Source organism: Orbicella franksi, chromosome 5 (assembly GCF_964199315.1).
Source record: "Orbicella franksi chromosome 5, jaOrbFran1.1, whole genome shotgun sequence".
Taxonomy (NCBI): Eukaryota; Metazoa; Cnidaria; class Anthozoa; order Scleractinia; family Merulinidae; genus Orbicella; species Orbicella franksi.
In genome coordinates this window covers 9,587,482-9,609,720 of record NC_138149.1, presented here as the reverse complement: position 1 = coordinate 9,609,720, position 22,239 = coordinate 9,587,482, and the positions used below count along the sequence as shown (strand labels likewise).

General features: G+C 37.6%; 2 protein-coding genes and 1 long non-coding RNA gene across 4 annotated transcripts; 1 reads left to right on the top strand and 2 right to left on the bottom strand.

Annotated features, from left to right (window-relative positions):
- Positions 1-42: 42 nt before the first annotated feature.
- Positions 43-6,405, bottom strand: LOC145486582 (3-hydroxyisobutyrate dehydrogenase, mitochondrial-like). The gene is made up of 8 exons (XM_081465272.1): positions 6,293-6,405; positions 6,191-6,207; positions 5,148-5,350; positions 4,039-4,083; positions 3,808-3,929; positions 2,879-3,012; positions 2,534-2,767; positions 43-1,745 (listed from the first exon to the last, which is right to left on the bottom strand). Exons 1-8 carry the CDS (start codon positions 6,366-6,368, stop codon positions 1,590-1,592), a joined length of 987 nt encoding a protein of 328 aa, XP_081321398.1. The 5' UTR covers positions 6,369-6,405; the 3' UTR covers positions 43-1,589.
- Positions 6,406-6,455: 50 nt separating this feature from the next.
- On the top strand, positions 6,456-7,811 carry LOC145486586 (uncharacterized). Its single transcript, XR_014049306.1, has 2 exons — positions 6,456-6,681; positions 7,403-7,811. It is a non-coding gene; the product is annotated as an uncharacterized LOC145486586 (long non-coding RNA).
- A 2,119-nt stretch (positions 7,812-9,930) lies between these two features.
- On the bottom strand, positions 9,931-20,316 carry LOC145486584 (protein LSM12-like). 2 transcript variants are annotated; one of them, XR_014049305.1, is made up of 5 exons: positions 19,904-20,316; positions 13,817-14,063; positions 12,495-12,618; positions 10,691-11,550; positions 9,931-10,638 (listed from the first exon to the last, which is right to left on the bottom strand). XR_014049305.1 is itself a non-coding variant. In XM_081465275.1 (4 exons), the coding sequence occupies exons 1-4, from the start codon at positions 20,079-20,081 to the stop codon at positions 11,509-11,511; spliced, it is 591 nt and encodes a 196-aa protein (XP_081321401.1). In that variant the 5' UTR covers positions 20,082-20,316; the 3' UTR covers positions 9,931-11,508. The 2 variants fall into 2 exon arrangements, 1 of the variants encoding a protein (XP_081321401.1); XM_081465275.1 differs by having other exon boundaries at positions 9,931-11,550.
- Between the last annotated feature and the right edge of the window lie 1,923 nt (positions 20,317-22,239).

Below are 22,239 nucleotides of genomic sequence, written 5' to 3'. Positions count from 1 at the left end.
AACAGACTTCAAAGCAGTTTTACTTAATTGTTTAGACAAAAAAATAGTTCATATTGTAGTTAGTGGACACGATCTCCTTAAAGAGGTCTGTGATTTCTCTTATTTGCGTCAATTCTCTTTGAGGAACAACTGGGAGAAACTCCTAAACGATGCTACAATACATGTCTTTGGTTGATTTGAAAACAAATTTTTGTACTGTGGAGTGTTTTTTGTTGGATTAGGGTTTGGGAGAGAACCGGTCGCAAATCAAGCACAGATTGTTGTAGGAATTTTTGATTACTGACAATAAAAAAAACAAACAAACAAACAAAACAAAACCAACTGAAAAAGGAATTACACTGGTTAATCAGAACACAACTTTAGCAACAATGGTATTCCAAATATTGCAGTTTATTATATTGAATTCCTTTCTGGCTTTGCCCATAGTACATATCAAACTGGTGTGTTATAAACATAATCCCTCAATACCTGTTCTAAACATAATAAATAACTTGGATTTGGAATATATGGAACAACTAGCATACCAAGGAGACATTTAAATGCAAGACTAGTTATTTCTCCACTCTGAGAAAGTTTAAGATTTGACACTCCCCTCCCCCAAAAATATTCCATTCCCCGCCCCAGAAAAGAAAAATTCCATTCTGCTAATGTAATTAAACAGAATGTCTGTCCATAGAGAGATTATGAAAGCATAACATTTGTCTCTCCTGTGGCATCAGCCATTTAGCATTTGTATGCAAATGCAAGAAGTTTCATGTTTGGTGCAAACAAGTTAATTATTTCGTTATTTCAGACTAGTGAATTTATTAATTAATTAAAAACAATGATTTGCAGAAAAATCAGCTGAATCAATAGCAATCAGCGGTTTGCTGAAAAATGCTCGGATTCTCTCACTAAATTCCCAGATGGTTTATTTTTGCTCAGGCGTTTATTTTCATGACCACACAATTAACTGTCAGTAATAAATGCAGAGACACTAAAGCTGTCTTCATGAAATTCTTGGGACAAAAGGAATTTCTCTTGAAAAACACTAACAACAATTAGTAGAATTCTACTTGAGCACTAATGCAAATGTTGCAATCTGATTGGCTGAGCTATCAGCATGTATACACAACTGTAAGTTCTAAATAATAATTAAGTCTGCGTGCTTTGCTGAAGCCTGAACTTTAATACTACACTTTGAAATAGTTAGAAATCGTCATTTGATTGAAATTTAGTTTGAATATCCTACTGAAACAGAGATTAGACTGTTCACTTTTGATTTCCAAGACATGACCTTTGGCCGCATCCACTATCACCTCATTGAAATCTCAAAAGTCCTAACCAAATTGTCGATTATATTTATTTATTTCTAATGAGAAGAATGCCTGATATTTGCTGGTCCAAGGCCAGTTCCAGTAAAAATACACCTTGACTGCATCACTAAAATAATTTATATGCCTATTCAGTTCAAGTATTTTTTCACTTGACCCAAGCTCATTTCTTTAATTCTCAGCCAAACTCCTAAAGATGACAGCATAGAAAGTGTGACTGACAATAAAAGTGTTAAGAATATTATTACTGAAAAGCGCTGGCGTACACAGAACAGGTTAATGTTTATCTTCCTTGAGGAACTGGAACACGGACGAAAAGTCTAGCTTGGCAAACCCTTTGTTACACATTATTCTGTAAATCTGATGAGCAAGTGAACCCATGGGTGTCGGCGTCTGGGTTGCTGTTGCTGCACTTTGAGCAAGACCCAAATCCTGGAAAGAAACAAAAATATACAAAATAATTAAAAATTATTCTATGCTAAAAATTCCATTTTCTTGAAGTGGTCTTCTAAACTATGCAAATAAGAAGGTGAAATGTGCTTGGCATACATTGTCAAAGTTATGATTTTGTCAAATTTTGCATTGCTATAGACTCTGGATACTGGCACTTCTATGGATCATTTAAAGAGCTATCTGCACTGAATTGGTGTTGACATTACCAAGTTTTTAGCTGTATTACACTATTATTGGATGTGTTGTTTGATGGACTTATAATAGGTATTTATCAACTTGAAGATGATGAAGGTAAATAACTGCCACAGCAAGTGCAGGTGTATGAAGTATTACTTATGTGTACTTGCTATGGAAGTTAAATTACCTACATTGACTTAAAGTTAATAAATAGCTTTGTTATACCTTCCAACTCAAATACATTTTCCGATTGGAGGAGAATGTGTCACGTGTCATGGGCCAAAACTTGCTAACTCCCTAGGATGAACAAAACTCACTAACTCCCTAGGGAAACAACAACTTGAACTGTCGACTCGAACCTGATCAGGTCGTGCTCCTTGAAACCATGGCAAATTTGTCTGCCAGCCAGCATCAAGCAAACAATTTCTTCGCAATTGGTTGGGGGAAGTGGGGGAGCATGAATGTTTTCTAGAACAACACTAACTACTGAAAAGGTGATACCATACTAATATAACACCAGGTTTTTTGGTGTTGACCAAATAGATACAAACTCAGTACAAATTTCTTAGAAATCATAATTCTTAGCTCACCTTGACCATGAGCTGTGATGCAAACCCTCCTTGGTAGTTATTGCTGGAAGGAATACCTTCTATAACTCCCGGGCAAGGGTTGTATGTGTCACTGGACCAGCAGCGGCCGCTGCTTGTGTTTATTACTCTGGCAATCATTTCTGGCTCCAGTCCCAAGCGGATTCCAAGATTTGTGGCTTCTGAGACTCCTATCATGCTCACAGCGAGCAACAGATTGTTACAGATCTTAGCAGCCTGCAAAATAATGATAAATAATATATTTATAATAATAAATAAACAATTTGTGATTGTGAGGATTCCTAAGTTGATTTGCAACACTGTGACAATACTCTGATTGGAAATTACTTGGCCTGTCCCAGTGGCTCCTGTGTGGATCACATTCTTGCCCATGTGTTGTAATATTTTAGCAGCCTTCTCATAAGCTTCTTCTTTGCCACCAACCATGAATGTTAAGGTTCCTCCTTTAGCTGCTGTCACTCCTGAGGTAAATTAAGTACAAGCACAGAAGACATGATCAAAACAAAAATGGACACACAGTACTAGTCTGAGCAGATTATTCCAAACAACTGACTCCTTTCATCAACAGATTCCTCTTTAAGAGGACATTGACTCACTGTCCCTGCCTCTTATGCTTATCTGCACACTCCGGTTTATTTTGTACTCGGCTTGCATGTGCACTTACATTAAGCACACAGAAATTAGGGATAAGGTAACATAAAAGGCTGGTTTTCTCTGGTGCAAAAGAATAAGTCAACATACAGAGACAAAGTAAGATGTTGATAATTGGTTGTTTGGCAATTTCCCAACGAGCAACAAAAGGTGTTACTTAGCAATATTCTACTGCATCTGCATGTTACTCATGCTAATGCTTATCTGCAAGTGGAAACCAGCCTAAAATGGTGCCCTGAACCCCTCTCCTTAGCTGATAAATTTTCAAAGAAAACTTTTTGTACAGAACATTCTCTGGGAATGACACCCCTTACTTTCTCATGGTTCACAATAGTGAAATTAATTCACATGAAGTCAGTCTTCTTTGCTTAAGACTTCAAAAACTGAAATGCACTTAATTTATAACACTCTAGGCTTGTTTACCTCAAAACTTGAGTTGTCAAAAAGACAGTCATTTTTTTGTACGTACAGAAAAGAATTAAATTGTGCTTAATTTTCCTACCCAAGACCACCATTTTTCCTGTAACTGGACATTGACCAGTGCCTCAAAAGGGTTTTCAGATGACTGTAAATGCACATGTCATTGCTTGAGAAACAAAACGTACCCCCAGAAACTGGTGCATCTAGAAATGTTGCTCCCTTGGTCTGTGTAAGTTCCCCCATCTCCTGGGCAACAGCAGGTTCAATTGTGCTGGTGTCAATCAACAATGATCCAGGCTTGACGTTACTGAAAGAAAATAATTGCCTGGTTGCAAGAACTTGCAAAAAAAATGTAAATAAAAGTCACTACCAAAAAATAATAAGGTTTTGTAAGTTTACAATTTTATTGCACTTACCTAAGAATCCCATTTTTGCCACAGTATACATCTCTCACATTTGGGCTGAAATCAGAAAACATGAAGACATAAACTTCAAGCAGGCAACTTTGTTTCAAGGGAAAGATCAGGAACGCTGCGCTATGGCTACTTAATTAGCCTGAGCAGCATATATTGCCATATATATTGCCAGTGCTACACCTACGTACAGTGAATTCTGAATTAAGCGGACACCCTGGGGACCCTCATTAGTGTCCGCTTAATATAGGGTGTCCGCTCAAAACAGCTTCTAATATGTTGTGCAATAATAGTTAATTATTAACCCTTTTGTAACACTGCTCATGGCACAATGTCCAGTCAGTCAATACATCAATCTTGAATAATCACTTAGCTTTAAAGCAACAGCACTGAACAATGTTAAAGGAGTCTCAGCTGAACTTTTAGAGGTAAAATGCCCTTGAAGTGTCCACTTAATGCAGGTTTTGTGGTCTGCATCCACTTAACAGAGGTGTCTACTAAATGTAGGTTTATTTTACACTAAATATGGGAAGAAAATTTAGGGACTCAAGCTGGTGTTCACTTGATAGAGGGTCCGGTGTCCTCTTAATGTGGGGTCTGCTTAATACAGGTTTCACTCTATGGGATGCATGTCCACTGCCAGCTATTATGCATTATTTTCAGCTTACTCAGGATGGTGGACAGAGCTGAACTGTGAGAGAGCTTTACACTAACAGGCTAGGTGAACCAAGGCACTCATCTCTAAAATTTTTGAAGTGATTTATCTAATTCAGAATCCTGTAAATGGCTAGGTGTTAAAAAAAGTAAATGAAAAAAATTCTGTTAATTTCCCTAATGGTAAGAACGTTTGTGTGAAGACTACAAGACTAGCACAATGGTTGCAGGGTTTCATCCCTGATTGGTGCATCTTGAGTGAAAAAAGAGCAAAAAGGGAAATGACAGCAAATATAAAAAAGTCCAGATAAATCAAAGTGTCATGTTCAGGGATAAACATCTTTGCATCGGTCTTCATGGCTTTTCATGACTTAGGAAAAGGAACATTAGAGATTTCAGCTTTATCAGCTTTTCCTCACAGAATAAAAGATCCTGCAAACAAATAAAGTGTTAAATACCTTGATGGTAGCATGGTGACAATAGTGGATGCCTTAGATGCCACCTCACTGGGCGTGGCAGCTGTTGCTGCACCCAGTGATTTAAAATCAACTAGAGCTTCTGGAAATACATCATATACTATGATCTCATGTCCTGCATCTAACAGATTCTTAGCCATAGGACCTCCCATGTTCCCTAATCCAATGAAACCAATCGGTCCTTCCTACAGCAGTCAAACAATGAACCATTATAAAAACAAAGAATGCAATGATCTTTGATGCAGTATAAAACACCCAGGGCAAATCAGTCCAGAATAAAAAAAAACCTTTAGCAGAAACATTTTTCTTTTCAATCTTTTTAAATAGAAAATCCTAGCCTGTGTTTTATTTCTTTAAGAAAACCAATGTACAGCTTTAGGAAATAAAAAAAAAAAATTTCTCCATTAAGCTGGAAGCTCACTCAAATATCCAAAACTTAACAGATTTTCAGCAAACAACAGAAGATGTCACACTTTCAGTTGCACATTCAATATATTTAAAATTCTGAAAAGATTATAGAATGTAACTAGCTGATGACGTCCTTAATTCTCTCTAACAGTCGATCACTGGCTCCGCCCCAGACACACCCCCTGCACTACCCCCTTTATTTAGAGTCCAGGCTCCAAGTTTGTAAAACGAGCCACAAAACGGTAAAGGTCAAAAGTATCCTGTGACCACAAAAAAAAAAAAAAAACAAAGAAAAGAAAGAAAAAAAAATAGAAGGAAGCGCAAATATCTTTAAAGCGATCTCGTCGAAACTGAACATTTATAGTAAAAGCTGAGCTATAACTAGAAAGTATTTTTCAGGACAGATCGAAGGTTATGTTAAGTACAATTGTATTAACTGCAGTTAAGCCCTGAAAACGAGACCAAATACTAAACACAGTTCAGCCCTAAGTGCAATCAATCGTTCTGTAATGAACGGCATTTAAAGGGACGTTTAAAACTAAAGTAGATCATAGACAATCTTCCACGTGGAATTTTAAAATAGCTGAAAATAGACACAATAAACTTTGTTCGCTCACCTGAGACTGACTGCCATCTGAAAAGAAACGAATCTTGTGAGATTTCGGAAACGCTGATTAAAATATAAAGCAGTTCCTTAGATTGTAAACAGACAAACTTACTTGAGTAGAAACGGCAGATTAAAGTTCTACGAGCAAGCGATCTGAGAGCAATATTCGCACGAAAAATTGTTGCCATTTTACTACCCGCTCTACTCCCGCGAAATTGTGAAATACCTGCGCATCTTTTTAAGGAACAATACCGCTGATTAACTACTAACGCTTTCCAAGTATTCGAAGAACTTTCGTAGAGATGGGTACGTTATCAAAAGTTGCGAATTTTGCTCAGAAGTCAATTACCTTTACTTGTATGGCAGCTTCGGTTTACATCCTGGTTTTTACTGGAAGGAACTATTTGGCTTTGCGTGAAAAGAGGCTTGCGAAAGCAGCGGCTATCGAAAGAGAGAAGATGGAGGGTGTTTCATCAACGGATCAATCGTAACTTAGTCGAGGTAAGCGTAGAATTCACTTTAACTATGAACTCTTAAGTTTTTGTTTAACTCACTGTTTTTTTGAAGTTAATTTTGTGCGTGGTTACGTTGATGTAGAACGGTCCTTTGAAGGAAATATAAATTGAACATTACATAACAAGTGTCGATAGCCATTACCCGGGGGGGGGGGGGGGCACTGCCATATATGGGCTATATATGTATGTGCCGCAGTGAAGGTTATGGTTTTCAAGCAGTTTACTCTAGGATAGGGTATGTCAATCAGAGCGTTTGGGTCTAGAATAGGGTATCATTTTTCACAAAACTGACTGGTTGGTTGAAGGTTTTATCTAGAGTAAGGAAACCAGAAATTGCCACTCAAAAATATAAAAAAATCAAATTTACGCAAATCAGCCTCAACAGTGTCAATAGATGGGGGGATTTGGGGATTTTACTCTAGTATAGGTTAGCAAAATTCCGCTGAACTAGCTCTGGTATAGGCTAAGGGTTCCAGGGTCACAGTGGCACATCCCCACCCAGAAATTTCCAAAGTACCCCCCGGGCCATTACCCACCCCATCCCCCCAAATCATCCCTAGACCACTTCATTGCCTCAACACTAAACTGTGCCAAAGAAATAACGCAGAAAATGTAGATCGAGTATCAGTCTTGGATTTGGCAAGAAAAAAATACTTTGGAAAGAATCGGTCATTAAACGTCTCCACTAACTGCTGAGTTACTTGCAGGTGTAAAGAGGAATAGCATGGAATAAAGCAAAACAACAACAGTGATGCTACTTGCTGGTTCTATTGGTGCATTAGGTTTTGAGATCAAGAGCTTCTCTCCTACATAAATGTCGAAAAGAGTGAGATTGGATCTTTGATGTACCTTTCACAACAAGTTATGGCAAGGGCAGTTGTGTTTTCTGTCCAAAGTGTGAATTGCAATTTTTTTGTTGAACATTTCTTTTGTATTTTGTCTGTGAGATAGTACGGCTAACTGATACTCTTTAGACTTGTAACATTTGTGGTTGACGATCTATCAGTATAGTTTTTAAGAAATTGTAAAATTGAACTTGTTTACTGCAAAGTGTTGCTTTTTGTATTAGATATGTTATTTCAAGACCACGCATAACCAAGAAAAAGTAAAAATGAACGATTGTAAAATGTGTGGTTTCAGAAAAATATCCATCCCCACTCCTTCCATGGAAGGTCATTGAAAATTCCAAGCAGGTGATGGTTCCCTCAAATGGCAAAGTCTTAAACTGAAAGTGCATGCATGAAGTTTTAAGTAGAATTTCAGAAGGGAGGATTGGCCAGAAGAAACAACAAAAGACAATGAGTATTTTTTGGGAACAACACAATACAGTGGAAGCCCGCTTTTAAATATGTTACATGCATTACTAATAGCCACTGGTACTTGTGTTGACCCAAACCCGGGGCCCAAAGAGCAATAAAATTTGTTGTGTAAAAACCCTTTACAGTGTGGCTATTATAATTTTGATCTGGGCTACATGAAGGAATTGAGCAAAAAATTCTGATAGAAAGAATTGAACATGAGAGAACTAGGTAAAACAACAGAAAAACAGATGTGCAGTACATGCTTCAAAATTATATGCAGACTTTCTGAAAGTCAGTTTTTGGCAGTCGGGTGGAAATCAACTTCTCACTCATTTTTGCAAATTCATCACTCATGTTCTGCAACTCATGTTCCATACTAGGAAGAAGGATTGTGTTCCACACTAAGAAGTATTTCTGACATTAGACTGGAACTAGCTTGCAACTGAGGCTAATGCGGAGAGCCTTTTCAGATGGAAATGGAATTAATCTCTTTTTAATGATATTCCCAGCATGAGCCTCCATTTCAAGCTAGTTTTAGTCCAATACAGAGAATACGAATATGGCCTATTCTCACATGCTGATTGTCATGAGCCACAGTAAATGGGAACATGACCTTGTGCATGATCTAACTTGTATTGCTATATAACTTTTGGAAAAGTTTGGAAATTGATATCACAATGGCCCATTTCCGAGTTGACCTAAGCCACTCTATCAAGGTGAGGCTGGAGCACAACCATTCATATGAAAATAAGTTTAATTTGCATGTGAATGGATCTCATTTTCATATGAAACGATGGGCACCAGGACTCCTTTGAGAAAGAGGCTAAAGGTAATTCAGAAATGGCTTATTAAATGCGCAGAAGCCAACTTTCTGACAACTCATCTGCTGCAAGCAGATAAGTGTCATCTTACCAGCTGTCCTGCACTCATACAAATACACACCAATTTTTCCTCCAAATTATTCACCAGTGCATTTGTGGTGTTATTGCATTAGCCTACAGTCTTTTAAACCATATAAATGTAATCATAAAATGTCCAAACCTCTGCAGTGAAACTACTTGCCTGCAACATGAGGTTCCACTTGCCTTTTGAACATGTCGTGAACATGGAAAAATATGTTCAATTTGATAACATTAACAACCATTCAATTATTAAATCCACAAACTCACTTTGGCTTAGGACCCCAGTAAATCAATTCAACCAGTGTACACAACCAGTATGACAAAAAGAATTGTTATAAATTATGTTAGGCTTGGTAGAACACAGCAGCAAAGACAGTCATCACTCAGTGACAAAAGCTACTGAGAGGAACACTCAAAAAGCGTTTTATGAGAAGCTTGCGTCACTGATTGACAAATATACACAAAATCATATCATGTATTATTTTTTTGTATTTACTTGCAAGCGAAGGGTCATGAGGAAACTTCAAGCGCCGTCCACAATTCACCAGAGAAATTTGAAAACAATGTTGTTACTCTGATGTTTTTTGTCTGCTAATTTTGCACCTGTGAGGGTTAGGGTTAATCACATGATTATTGGACATAATTTTTGAAAACCTCTGTTCTCAAAATGTTTTCCATCCACACTAAAATGCAATGCCGGCATTTTCAAATTCCCTTGGTTTGAAGACCATTTTAGAAAAGTTCTGTTTTCGGTCCGGATTAGTGTGGATGATAGGCCTATCTAAATAGAGCTGTGCATTCAAATTTCTTCGGCGTAGTGTGGATGGGGGCCTCAGTGAGATAGGGACAATTTGAGACTAGCAGTACTTTAATGTTACTGTGATGCAACTAATTAAAAAAAAGGTTTGACTGCTAATTCCAAGACAACTGATATCAAATACGATAATGATCACGACAATGATGATCACGACGATTTTAACGACAACAATGATGATGCAAATTTTATATCAATATACAAAACCATCAGCAATACTCTCTGAGCTACTTTTATTATTAAACATTAATAATTATTGCAATAAAAATTAGTATTACACTGAATAATTCATAATAAATATTGCATTAATTTGGATATTGTGTAGTTCCAGAAAATATCCATGCCTTCCCCATGGAAGGGATTTCTTCCAAGACGACCCCCCCCCCCCCCCCCCCCAACCTCCAAAGCCCTCTGGAAATTTCAATTAAGCTTCATACATCTCTTAAAATTTTTTGGTCTTAGTGAGACCCCCATACCCCAGGAAATTCCAATCCATTCTGTGGGGGGAGTATATATATTTTCTGGAACTGTACATTCTCAAATCAGGAGCCTAATTACCGGTAATGCAAAACCTTTCAGAATGTCAACCAAAATGCACTTTAAAAATAACAATGTTCTCCTCATACCTCATGAGGAAAAACCATTGTTATTGGTATTAACAGGATCCCTACTCTATGTTTAAACATTAAAAAGTGAAGTTTTATTGTCTATTGTGAGCATCAGTTGAATTTTGCATAATCCCTATATTTCTCTACAGTAAATCCCTCTCAAGTGAAGAACAAATGTACTCAGTTCATTTTTGGAAATCTGAATTTTTTTTACTCTCTTTTTCAAACTTCCACAATTCAGATGAAGAACAAGACTCAAGGATTGGATTACATAAGCAAGTAAAACCTAACAATATAATGTCCCAACATTTCGGCGACCTCAGGATGCCATTATCAAGGAATGATAACAGCGTCCTGAGGTCCCTGAAACATCAGGACATTAATATATCATTAGGTTTACTTGCTCATGTCTTTCAAAAGCAAAAATTGATAAGTATTGGATTGTGTATTATTTGAAATAATGCACTCTTTATCAAAAGAGAAGAAGTTTGAAATGTAGAGTGATGCCAAATTTTAATGATAAACTTCATGTTTTGTTCACTTGGCTGGGTCTAACCATAAATATCCTATTATATTAAAATTTTACAAAAGCATGAATGACGTTAAATTTTACACTCACACTCACTAAGTTTAACCTGCAAATCAAAATTTGCAGAGTGATCTGTGCTAAACCTTTCATGACTACAACCAAAGCATTTTGAGATAACCAGTACCTCCAAGAATAGAAACTCCATGGCAGAAACTCTGATTGAGTGAAAGTGTTCAATATATTTTTCTTATTGTTGGCTTGGGAGAGAAAATTTGCAGATGCACATTGAGAATGTCTAAACAACCAGTAATTGCTAATGAAAACCGTCTAAAATAATTGAAAAAGGAACTATGTTATGACACAGAGAAAGTGCAAGGCGTCATTGAAGAGAGTGCAGCGACCTCCACCTCCAATGGCAAACTAAGTGAGCTTGAACACCCGTGAACAGTGACGTGCATAGTAACAAGGGGTTCAGCAAGGGATGACCCCTTAAGGTACTTTATTTCGGAACATATCCCGTGCCTGCTTCATTTGGCACCTGCCACCAGCCAGCCACACAGGAATGCCAAGTGCTGACAATAAAGCAGATGGACAAATGTCTTCATCTCTTTATTTTCTCTGTAATCATGTTTATTTTGCCAGCTCTGTGGTTTTTCACATTATCCAGGTCCAGTCCTCTCTTCCTCGTTATGTTTCCTGACCTGTATTATAAACAGAGAATAGAAGAAGTATGATTAAGGTGGCTCCATAGGGTAATCATTTATGGAGTTGCATGCACAAGTGTTATGTTTTGAATGCTGTTTTTACATTCGCTTTCACACTCAGTCTTCTCAAACTTATTACATGTAATAGCCAGTGATTAAATAGTGTTTTACTATCATCTCTGTTAAAATTTTGGGCTTTACTCTTGAATTATAAAAGCCCAAACAAATGTGTTTTTTACTGTTTTTATGGCTTTATTTGTGTTTTTCTTGAATTTCCTTCAGTGAAATCTTCCAAAATTATTACAGCACACCGTTTCCAGCTGGATATGAATTTTAAACACGAAAAGAGTAGGGTTTGTAAAGGCAGTTTTCTCGATTTTCTCAAATTTATGTCTTTCACCACTGCAAAAAACCTGATCTTACAGATTTTCCTGAAAAACAAGCTCCAACTAAGGTAAAATATTTACAACCAATCTGCCAAATATTACGGAATTTCACCGAAGGAAACTTGAGAAAATTCACTGTCAGTTTTGATTTTTGTGCTCATGTTGACATCATAAAACATCCAAAAACACCGGCGTTTCCTTTGAGTGCTCGTAGATTACTTGAGCTTTTGTCCTCAGTGCGCCTGAAATCATAAAACTATAGGGAGCCACCTTAAACTAACTCCGAAATAGCAAGAGTTCTGATTTCATTTTTGTCTCTTTTTGGTGAGGTTTTTGTTTATTATTGTTTGTCCCTCAGTTTTAAATTTGAATAACCTCTAACTACCCAAAACATAAGCACAAGGCATGAAAAGGCCTAAGTAAGTAACTAAGCAGCTGTGAAATTCAGCCTTGAATGGAACTTGAATGGAACTTGAGTAATGGTAGATTGCAGAAGAAACAACAAATAAAAGGAGTGATAGACAACACATTATTCTATCTACACTAAGCACTTACAATCTTGATGATGTGTGATACTGATTTTTCATTTCCATGACAAGAGTGTTCCTCATAAGGAGGATCAATGAACACATCACCCATGATGACAATTTTCTCTCCATCCCACTTGACATCATTAAATCTGTTGTTGAAAGAATGGATCATGCTTACACTAGAATTTTACCTGGTAATTAAAATGCAGTGAGCAAAGAAAATCTTATTAGTCAGACTAGTGGGGTCTATTCAGAAAATTCAGAAACAGAATGGTTGTAACACTAGTTGTGGTTGATGTCTTCATAGTTATCTAGGGGGGTGCAGAGGCATGCATTTCTTTGTGATGCTGTTTCTGGCATTCTGAGAGCATTAGTGAGCAGAAATTTAAGGTTTCTTCTAATGAATTTACAATTTCCCAGTCAAAAAGCCCCTTAATCTGCCTAAGTCTAACATTTGCAAGGCAACAAAGAGTATACTTGTTTTTTATAAGAAAGAAAGAAAAAGAATGTTGACAATGCCATCTACATGTATACGTCTGTCCTCTAATAGATCATACATAAGAACCAATCAAAATGCAAGAATAATTTTACGTATTATGTAATTGCTGATAGACAAGAATCACATGCGCTGATCTTGAAACAGAAAATTATTCTTCATTTTACGCTTAAAAATACTCCTTTAGAGTGTCTACTAAAACAACTAGACAACTCAACTTTGTTTTCTATGAGTGATAGTCAACATGCCGGGGTCTGCACCTTGTTGACCATTTGCTCATTGAAAAATCCATCTGGAAGTAACTTCCCAGACCACTCTTTGGGTTTCTATCCACTTTGACCTGACAGAAAACTCAAACTTAGCATGTAATAGGCCCTTTGCAGCTAAGCCATCATGTGACCTACTTTTCACAAAATTATGGGCTATAACTTAACGAATGCCAGAAATAGAAAAAGCATGTCAAAAATATCAAAATGGCCAAGTTTGAGGTCCCATCATCAGAGAATGAGATTTTATGATGGTCTGAATTTTTGAAAGAATAAGAAGATTTGTATGGAAAAAGTTGTTGGAGAGCAAGACCTTGCTCTCCAGCAACATTTCCCATACAAATCCTCTAAATTTTCCAAAAATTCAAACTGTGGTATAAACTTATTCGTTAATTCCTGGGGCCTCAAACTTGGCCATTTAGGTATTTCAATGTGCTCTTTCCATTTCTGGCATTCTTTAAGTTATAGCCCATAATACAAAAAAATTTTATGAAAAATTTGGTCCTGTGACCCCAGCTGCAAAGGGCCTATTGCCATGTAAAATCCTCAAGCTCAAGGTTTTATCATTAACTACAATACACATACGTTTTGTTGATGGTGTCAAATAGTTTTTGTGCTCCTGGTGTGACATTGATGCCTATTTTCTCCGCTGCTCGTCGCTTCTGCTCAAGAGCAGAGGTAATCTTTTTGTCAATTTTGTCAAGGTCCAAGACTGGTAGAGAAGGTGGAGGTTTTGTGGAGACCTCCACAACCTCAAGTTTTTTCATTTGAGCCATGTTCAACATCTTTATATCTGTGGTATTTTTCTTGGCATTCTTGGAGGATGAAGATTCTGAAACAAGTTAAGGTACCAACAACAACAACAACAACAAACAAAAAACAATAACAAAGACGTTTATTTCACCCCAGAGTTACCAACACAACATTGTCTGCCATAATGACAGAACCTACGATACTCTCTATTGGAGAAAGAAATCCACAAACTGGGCGGGAAATAGAGCAAGGCACAGCACCAGACCAAGAGGTATGGAGATACTCTGTAGAGGCCTTTTGACACAAACACAAATGAGATATGTAACAGTACTTCCAGTTGTTCTAGAACACATAAATGTTATCATACTTTACCATTCCCAAAATTACAATTAGCCAATTGGAAGCATTTTCTACTCTCCTGATTTCCTGTGATATCAAGTCATTGAACTTATATAGCTATGTTGATATCATAGTCACCTGGCTGAATTTGGGTGCAGTAAATACCTAAGGGTACCTTTTTTCGTATGCTTTGGTGGCATATAAGGCTCATTTGGTTTCATCATGGGTATTTTGGCTCAGCTATGCCTCACCAAAATACAAACCACGGTTCAACCAAATTAGCCTGATATAGGCGATATTCTACCAAAATGTACCAAAAAGGCACAATTAAGTATAAATTTCTTTGCATTCAACTAAGGGTGCATTCCTTTGGTGTGATCTGGATCAGGATCAGTGATCCAAGATCTGTCTCGATTATGGCAAGCCGTTTGTAGCAAAATTCAATCCTTGCAATATATGTTTAATCCTTTAAATAATGGTTTTATTTAAACATATAAAAAGGCATTCAATCCAATGGTAAATAAAATTTTTGGTTCAATTCAATCTTTTAATTTTCATGATTCAATCCAATACCTGGAATATTGATTCAATCCAATACCTGGAATATTGATTCAATCCAATACCTGGAATATTGATTCAATCCAATACCTGGAATATTGATTCAATCCAATACCTGAAATATTGATTCAATCCAATACCTCGAATAATGATTCAATCCAATACCTCGAATAATGATTCAATCCAATACCTCGAATATTGATGCAATCCACCTCGAATATTGATGCAATCTTCCTGGGCCAAGCGCAGCCAACAGGAACGAGAGTAACTGAGCACTAGAGAGCACTGAAAACATGGCGGGCGAAGGAGAACTAGATTTAGAAGGCAAGTTTCCTAAGTTTCTTGCAGACATCTTGGATAAAACGGAAATAATTTTTGAGAATTTTGACTCAGAAGTTGCAGAAGCGCACGCAGAAGTTCTTGATCAAACCATTAGTCTGCTTAGGTAAATGAGGCATTGCTACAACCGAGACTCAAGGGACACGGAGAATTTAGATTCCATTACTGTCACTTTTGTAGATGTGCTCAGTGTGTTGCGTCGCAGAGCTATTACTCCGTCAATTTTTACTGCGGAATCCATTACGATAGAAAGCGAAAAAAGCGGAAATCATGGAAGACCATTTCTAATAATTTCTAATAATTTGTACTTAAAATTCCTGTGGAGGTGCTTGAGAAACTTTGAAGACTAGGATTCATCTGGACAACGATAACAGAGATGATTGGAGTTTCAAGATGCACAATTCACAGAAGAGTAACAGACGGTATGGCTTAGAAGATATGAGGGGTTTCGACAGCTTACCTGATAAGGAACCGAAATCAGTCAAGAGTACATTTCTAACCACGGGAGTGCTACTGGATATAACTTCATTGCAGGTTTAAGTCCATTGGGTTACGGGCTCAACAGAGAAGAATAAGAGAAAGGTTAACAAAATTAGATCCCTAAATTACTGTCTTGAGATGGGGTGCGTAAATTCGCTTTGGCATCTGGATGGACATCACTCTCTGATCCGATGGAAAATACCAATTCACGGCTGTATAGACGGATTTCCTTGGAGAATAACGTTTTTGAAATGTAGTGCCAACAATAAAGCAGAAACAGTTCTTGAATTGTTTCTGGATGCCGTTAAGAGAGACGGCTAATTTTGGCCTTTGAGAGTACGAATATATCATGGTGTTGAAAGCGTTGGTGTGTGCGATACAATAGTGCAAGTTAGAAGAGAGGAGAGGGGCAGCTTCACTGCAGGGTCATCAACACAACCAACGAACTGAAAGATTGTGTAGGGATGTTTTCCATGGTGCTTCCCACTTGTACTTTTACACTTTTTATAGTATGGAATTGTCAGGCATCCTGGACACTGATAATTCAGTGCATCTTTTCACCTTAAACTTAGTTTTTCAACCAAGGATAAACCAAGCTCTTTGCCAGTTCACTGAAGCTTTCAACCACCAAATGTAAGAACAGAAAAAAAACTGGTTGCCATACCAAATGTGGCTTATCATATGATGCAGCCTGAAAACCCCCTTTCAAATGGAAAGTCATATGATTTTGAATACTATGGTGATGATCCTGATGGTCCAACTCCATTGGACAGTGATAACGATGTTGTAGTTGAAGATATTGACCTGGGACAACATGATTCAGTGCAGTCACTTGTATTGGAAAGGGTAGATCCCTTAAGAGAATCAAGTCAAATGGGAGTAGACATCTTCCAAGAGGCTCTAGAACTTGTGACAGTTAAACTTGGGCAACTGACAGTTGCATAATACTACATGTGTGTGGGCTGGGTAAAGGAGATTATGGCCCCACTAAAGTATTTTTGCAACTCAATTCACAACAGAAAACCTCACCCTGTATCAAGTAAATTATTTTCTCATCTTTCTTTTCATTGATATACAAAACTCAGAAACTGCTTGAATTACAGAATGCCTAACGTCTAGCTAGCAACACAACTAAACTGAAGAGAAATCAGGGCATTTTATAACTGCCATGTGCACTACTCTGCCTTGTAGATTTTTCAGGTGCTTATCAAAACAGATGTTAAAATGTTGCAACGTTAATTTGTTATCTTATTTTCAAAAGTACCCAGGACACAAGACTAAATTCTTGGTGCAATGCTGTAATGGCTACTAACAGGTCTCATGTCACTAGCCAAAACTAACTTTGCACCAGCCAGCCTTTTTAATACACAGTTTCACTGACTTTTTTATAAGAGTGGTCAATCTTGGACATTTCTTGTTGCATCTAAAATGTTAATAATAATCACTAAGAAAATTTCACTCCCACAAACACGAATCCTGCTTTTCTTGAATATACTTACCGGTATGTTCACTCTGATGCACTTCTATCAGTGTTACCATTTTCTTTTATCTCCGTTTAATAGTTAAATATTTATATGCTTATTGAGGCAATTATTTCCGTGAAATCCACTCATAGTTTCCCTGTTTTCATTAGTTTCTATCCTCTTCAGTTTTACTTTCTCAGGATAATTCTCAATTTTGTTTTCATCCAGTAGACCAGTACTCCATTACATCATGATTGTCACAATGGCTAGTGAAAGTGCAAAATCTACTATTCAAAACTGAAATGTGTGGCTAGTGGGCAGTAGTGTTAGCCTTGAGCCCTGGGTACCCGATAATATTCACAACAAATTGGTGCAATGTTTGTCATAGAATATCAAGAAAAACATCGTTTTTAGGAAAGAAGTACCACAGGTGGGTTAACTAATGCAAAACATGAGACAACAACATTGAAAAACTTAAAACACATCCCAATGTTCAATGATTGCTGTCTTGTAAAATGTAAAGGTTCTTATTTCAAAAATAACATAAAGCCAGGTTTACACAAACAGTTTTTGTGAGAAAAATGTTTGACTGTCTACATAGCACAGCAAAAATTTTGTTTACAGTTCAAAGTTTAGTGTGCCAGTAATGATTGGACAGCAGAAATATGCACAATACTAAAGACCAATGTGGTAGCACAATTTGCCACAGTTTATGTTATTTGCCACAAAAAGCTAGCACACACAGCTTTTAATAAACAAATATGTTTGTCACATAAAAATTGGTTAACTTACACCTACAAAAGCGACAGTAATGGAATCTAAATTCTCCGTGTCCCTTGTGTCTCGGTTGTAGCAATGCCTCATTTACCTAAGCAGACTAATGGTTTGATCAAGAACTTCGGCGTGTGCTTCTGCAACTTCTGAGTCAAAATTCTCAAAAATTATTTCCGTTTTATCCAAGACGTCTGCAAGAAACTTAGGAAACTTGACTTCTAAATCTAGTTCTCCTTCGCCCGCCATGTTTTCAGTGCTCTCTAGTGCTCAGTTACTCTCGTTCCTGTTGGCTGCGCTCGGCCCAGGAAGATTGTATCAATATTCGAGGTGGATTGCATCAATATTCGAGGTATTGGATTGAATCATTATTCGAGGTATTGGATTGAATCATTATTCGAGGTATTGGATTGCATCAATATTCAAGGTATTGGATTGAATCAATATTTCAGGTATTGGATTGAATCAATATTCCAGGTATTGGATTGAATCAATATTTCAGGTATTGGATTGAATCAATATTCCAGGTATTGGATTGAATCAATATTCCAGGTATTGGATTGAATCATGAAAATTAAAAGATTGAATTGAACCAAAAATTTTATTTACCATTGGATTGAATGCCTTTTTATATGTTTAAATAAAACCATTATTTAAAGGATTAAACATATATTGCAAGGCTTGAATTTTGCTACAAACGGCTTGCCATACTGGATCAAAAGAACCGATGAATCCAATCTGGTCATGGATTCATCAGTTCCCTTGATGTACCATGATCTTGGATCACTGATCCAGATCCAGATCACCCCAAAGGAACTCACCCTAAATCTCCAAGTTATGTTTTTGTTTTAAACCTTTTGATACACTCAGAGAGATGGAATAGAAATCATTATATTATAGATAGGACCCTGCATGCACTCTGATTGGTCAAAAACCCATGTTTTATCAGAGTATAAAACATAGAAAAAGCATGTTTTATTGTATTTCACCACGTTACCCATTTTTGTTAAAGATGGCAAAAAATATTTTCTTTGAAGAAATTTGTGATGGAGCAGCAGAAAGTTTTCAAAACAAGGCATGTAACACTTTAGTGGTATGAAATTGCATCAGTTTGTTGATCTGTGTGTTTTGTTGTTTCTACTCACGACGTGTAAAATCTATACCATAAAGCAAATGAAGAAACCTAAGCCGTGTATTACACTATGATAGAACACTCCAGACATTTGAGAACACTCACGAAATGGAGAAAACATTCACCTGTGGCTCGTGTTTTCTACATTTTCCTCATGTTCTCAAATGCCCGTCGTGTTTTATCACAGTGTAATACATGGCTTAGGCTTCTTTACTTGTTCAATAAAAATCAATTTTTACTGAAAAAATAAATTTCAAGGATCTCAAGAACTCTCAAGGCATTAAAATTTCAACCCCGAATTCAAGAACTTAACAGAATTTTCGGGATAAGGAGGAACCCGACAACAAGGTGTCTGATCAATTGCATTCTAGGTGGTGAAAGGTGTTAACTTAATTAAGCTTACATTTAGTGGATCGGAGTTGAGAAAGACATTGCGCGAGTGTCGCGACCGATATAAATTATTAAATGATTGTAACTGATGAGCTGCGATTACGTCAATTTTACAAATTGTGAAACTTTCAGATCGGACATGTCCGGCCTGAACTTGTTCAAATCACAGTTTCCTCATTTCTCACCTCCTTGAGCAACAACTGTCAAAAGATATTTTGTCCAAGCCACAAAAATAGTTCAGAGCCCAGATATTACAAGAAAAAAGTACCACTTCTCCAGATGCTTTCACCGAAAGTTTTAAAACAATCGATCTACACCATTCAACCTTACATTTTGTATGACAGTGGTAAGAAAAACGTTCTTGGAAAGAAATTTCCTCGCCACGAGACGAAACTACCTGAGACACTTTCCTTGATGAAAACAATTCATCAAAACAACAAAGGATACTTATTATTACCACTTTGGTTCCGTAATCGAAAGCCACAACTTCTCCTTCAATTTTCTCGTCGAAGCACGTAGTGCAAAGCACTTTAGTGCCCGGTGGAATGTCCTTATTTTCTTTTGCATCGCCAGTCGCCATGTTCCACCGGTACTTTCCACTCATGCGTAGCACGGTCCGTAGCATGCGTTAGCACATCTCTAGCTCTCTTCGTTATGGAGAGTTGCTAATTTGATCAACTCACCAGGCAACCATTTCTACCGATTGAGCATCTTAAAACCCAAATTTAAATTCCTGTGTTGATAAAAAATATCTCGAAATTCTGCTTTTAGCCATCAGAATGATTTTTTCGTAAAGTTAAAACCTTGTCGTATCTTGAGTGAAAAGCTCGATCTTTTCTTTGTTTCTCCCCTAAAGTGAAAAACCGCTGTCAAATAGCCTCGGCGAGGTATATACTTCATGCTAGCATGCATATAGAGCACTTTATGTTTATACCATATATGGTATATCATAATATGGCGGAAAGATCAACTCACATACACTTCCATACATTTGTATTCATTGACCCTCACTTTTATGCATTCGCCTTCACATTTATTCACTCTCCTTAACTTTTATTCACATGTATTCACTCATCCTCACTTGTACGCACTTTCTTTCACTTGTATGCACTCTCCATCACTTGCATACACTCACCTACACCTGTACGCACTTTCCTTCACTTATATGCACTCACCTTCACTTGTACACACTCTCCTTCACTTGTATGCACTCACCTTCACTTGTACGAACTTTCTTTCACTTGTGTGCACTCACCTACACCCGTACGCACTTTTCTCCACTTGTATGCACTCTCCTTCACTTGTATGCAGTCAACTACACCTGTACGCACTTTCCTTCACTATGCACTCTCCTTCACTTCTATGCACTCAACTACACCTGTACACACTTTCCTTCACTTGTATGCACTCTCCTTCACTTGTATGCACTCACCTACACCTGTACGCACTTTTCTTCACTTGTATGCACTCTCCTTCACTTGTATGCACTCACCTACACCTGTACGCACTTTCCTTCACTTGTATGCACTCTCCTTCACTTGTATGCACTCACCTACATCTGTACGCACTTTCCTTCACTTGCATGCACTCACCTTCACTTGTATACACTTTCCTTCACTTCTACGCACTTTCCTTCACTTGTATGCACTCACCTTCACTTCTACGCACTTTCCTTCACTTGTATACACTCACCTTCACTTGTATGCACTCACCTTCATTTCTACGCACTTTCCTTCACTTGTATGCACTCTCCTTCACTTGCATGCACTCACCTTCACTTGTACGCACTTATCTTCACTTGTACGCACTCATCTTCACTTGTATGCACTCACCTTCACTTATACACACTTGCCTTCACTTGTATGCACTCACGTTCACTTGTATGCACTCACCTTCAATTGTACAAACATTCCTTCACTTGTACACACTCACCTTCACTTGTATGCACTCTCCTTCACGTGTACGCACTCACCTTCACTTCTATTCACCCACTTTAAATTGTATACATGTACCTTCACTTGTATGCACTCACCTTCACTTGTAAGCACTCACCTTCACTTGTACGCACTCACTTTCACTTGTACGCACTCACTTTCACTTGTATGTACTCACCTTCACTTGCATGCACTCACCTTCACTTGCATGCACTCACCTTCACTTGTATTCACTCACCTTCACTTGTATGCACTAACCTTCACTTATAAAAAATCCCCTTTGAGTCAGCCACATTTTTATTATTGCTGCCCAGTTTGGGGTGGTATGAATAATCCATTAATTGAAAAACTTCACAAAATCGTGCTGCTAAGGTTATAACAAAATCTAGTTATAAAGTCAGTTTTTCTCATCATCTGGACTCACTTAGCTGGGAAAATTTGACAAAGCAGGGGAGTAGTGAAGGCGAGTGCATACAAGTGAAGGCGAGTGCATACAAGTGAAGGCGAGTGCATACAAGTGAAGGTGAGTGCATACAAGGGAAGGGGAGTACACACAAGGGAAGGTGAATGCATACAAGTGAAGGCAAGTGCATACAAGTGAAGGCGAGTGCATACAGGTAAAGGCGAGTGCATACAAGTGAAGGCGAGTGCATACAAGTGAAGGCGAGTGCATACAAGTGAAGGCGAGTGCATACAAGTGAAGGCGAGTGCATACAAGTGAAGGCGAGTGCATACAAGTGAAGGCGAGTGCATGCAAGTGACGGTGAGTGCATGCAAGTGAAGGTGGGTGTGTACAAGTGAAGGTGAGTGCATACAAGTGAACGTGAGTGCGTACAAGTGAAGGTGGGT

What these genes read in the sequence shown, in the direction of transcription:
- LOC145486582 (XM_081465272.1), bottom strand. Translation starts at nt 6,368, where the DNA reads ATGGCAACAATTTTTCGTGCGAATATTGCTCTCAGATCGCTTGCTCGT. An exon ending in AGATGCACCAGTTTCTGGGG is followed by an intron (nt 3,013 to 3,807) that starts GTACGTTTTGTT and finishes AATTTACCTCAG; the next exon opens with GAGTGACAGCAGCTAAAGGA. An exon ending in GAGCCACTGGGACAGGCCAA is followed by an intron (nt 2,768 to 2,878) that starts GTAATTTCCAAT and finishes ATTATTTTGCAG; the next exon opens with GCTGCTAAGATCTGTAACAA.
- LOC145486584 (XM_081465275.1), bottom strand. Translation starts at nt 20,081, where the DNA reads ATGCTACGGACCGTGCTACGCATGAGTGGAAAGTACCGGTGGAACATG. An exon ending in AACCAAAGTGGTAATAATAA is followed by an intron (nt 14,064 to 19,903) that starts GTATCCTTTGTT and finishes AACTTGTTTCAG; the next exon opens with AATCTTCATCCTCCAAGAAT. An exon ending in TATCACACATCATCAAGATT is followed by an intron (nt 11,551 to 12,494) that starts GTAAGTGCTTAG and finishes TTTATAATACAG; the next exon opens with GTCAGGAAACATAACGAGGA.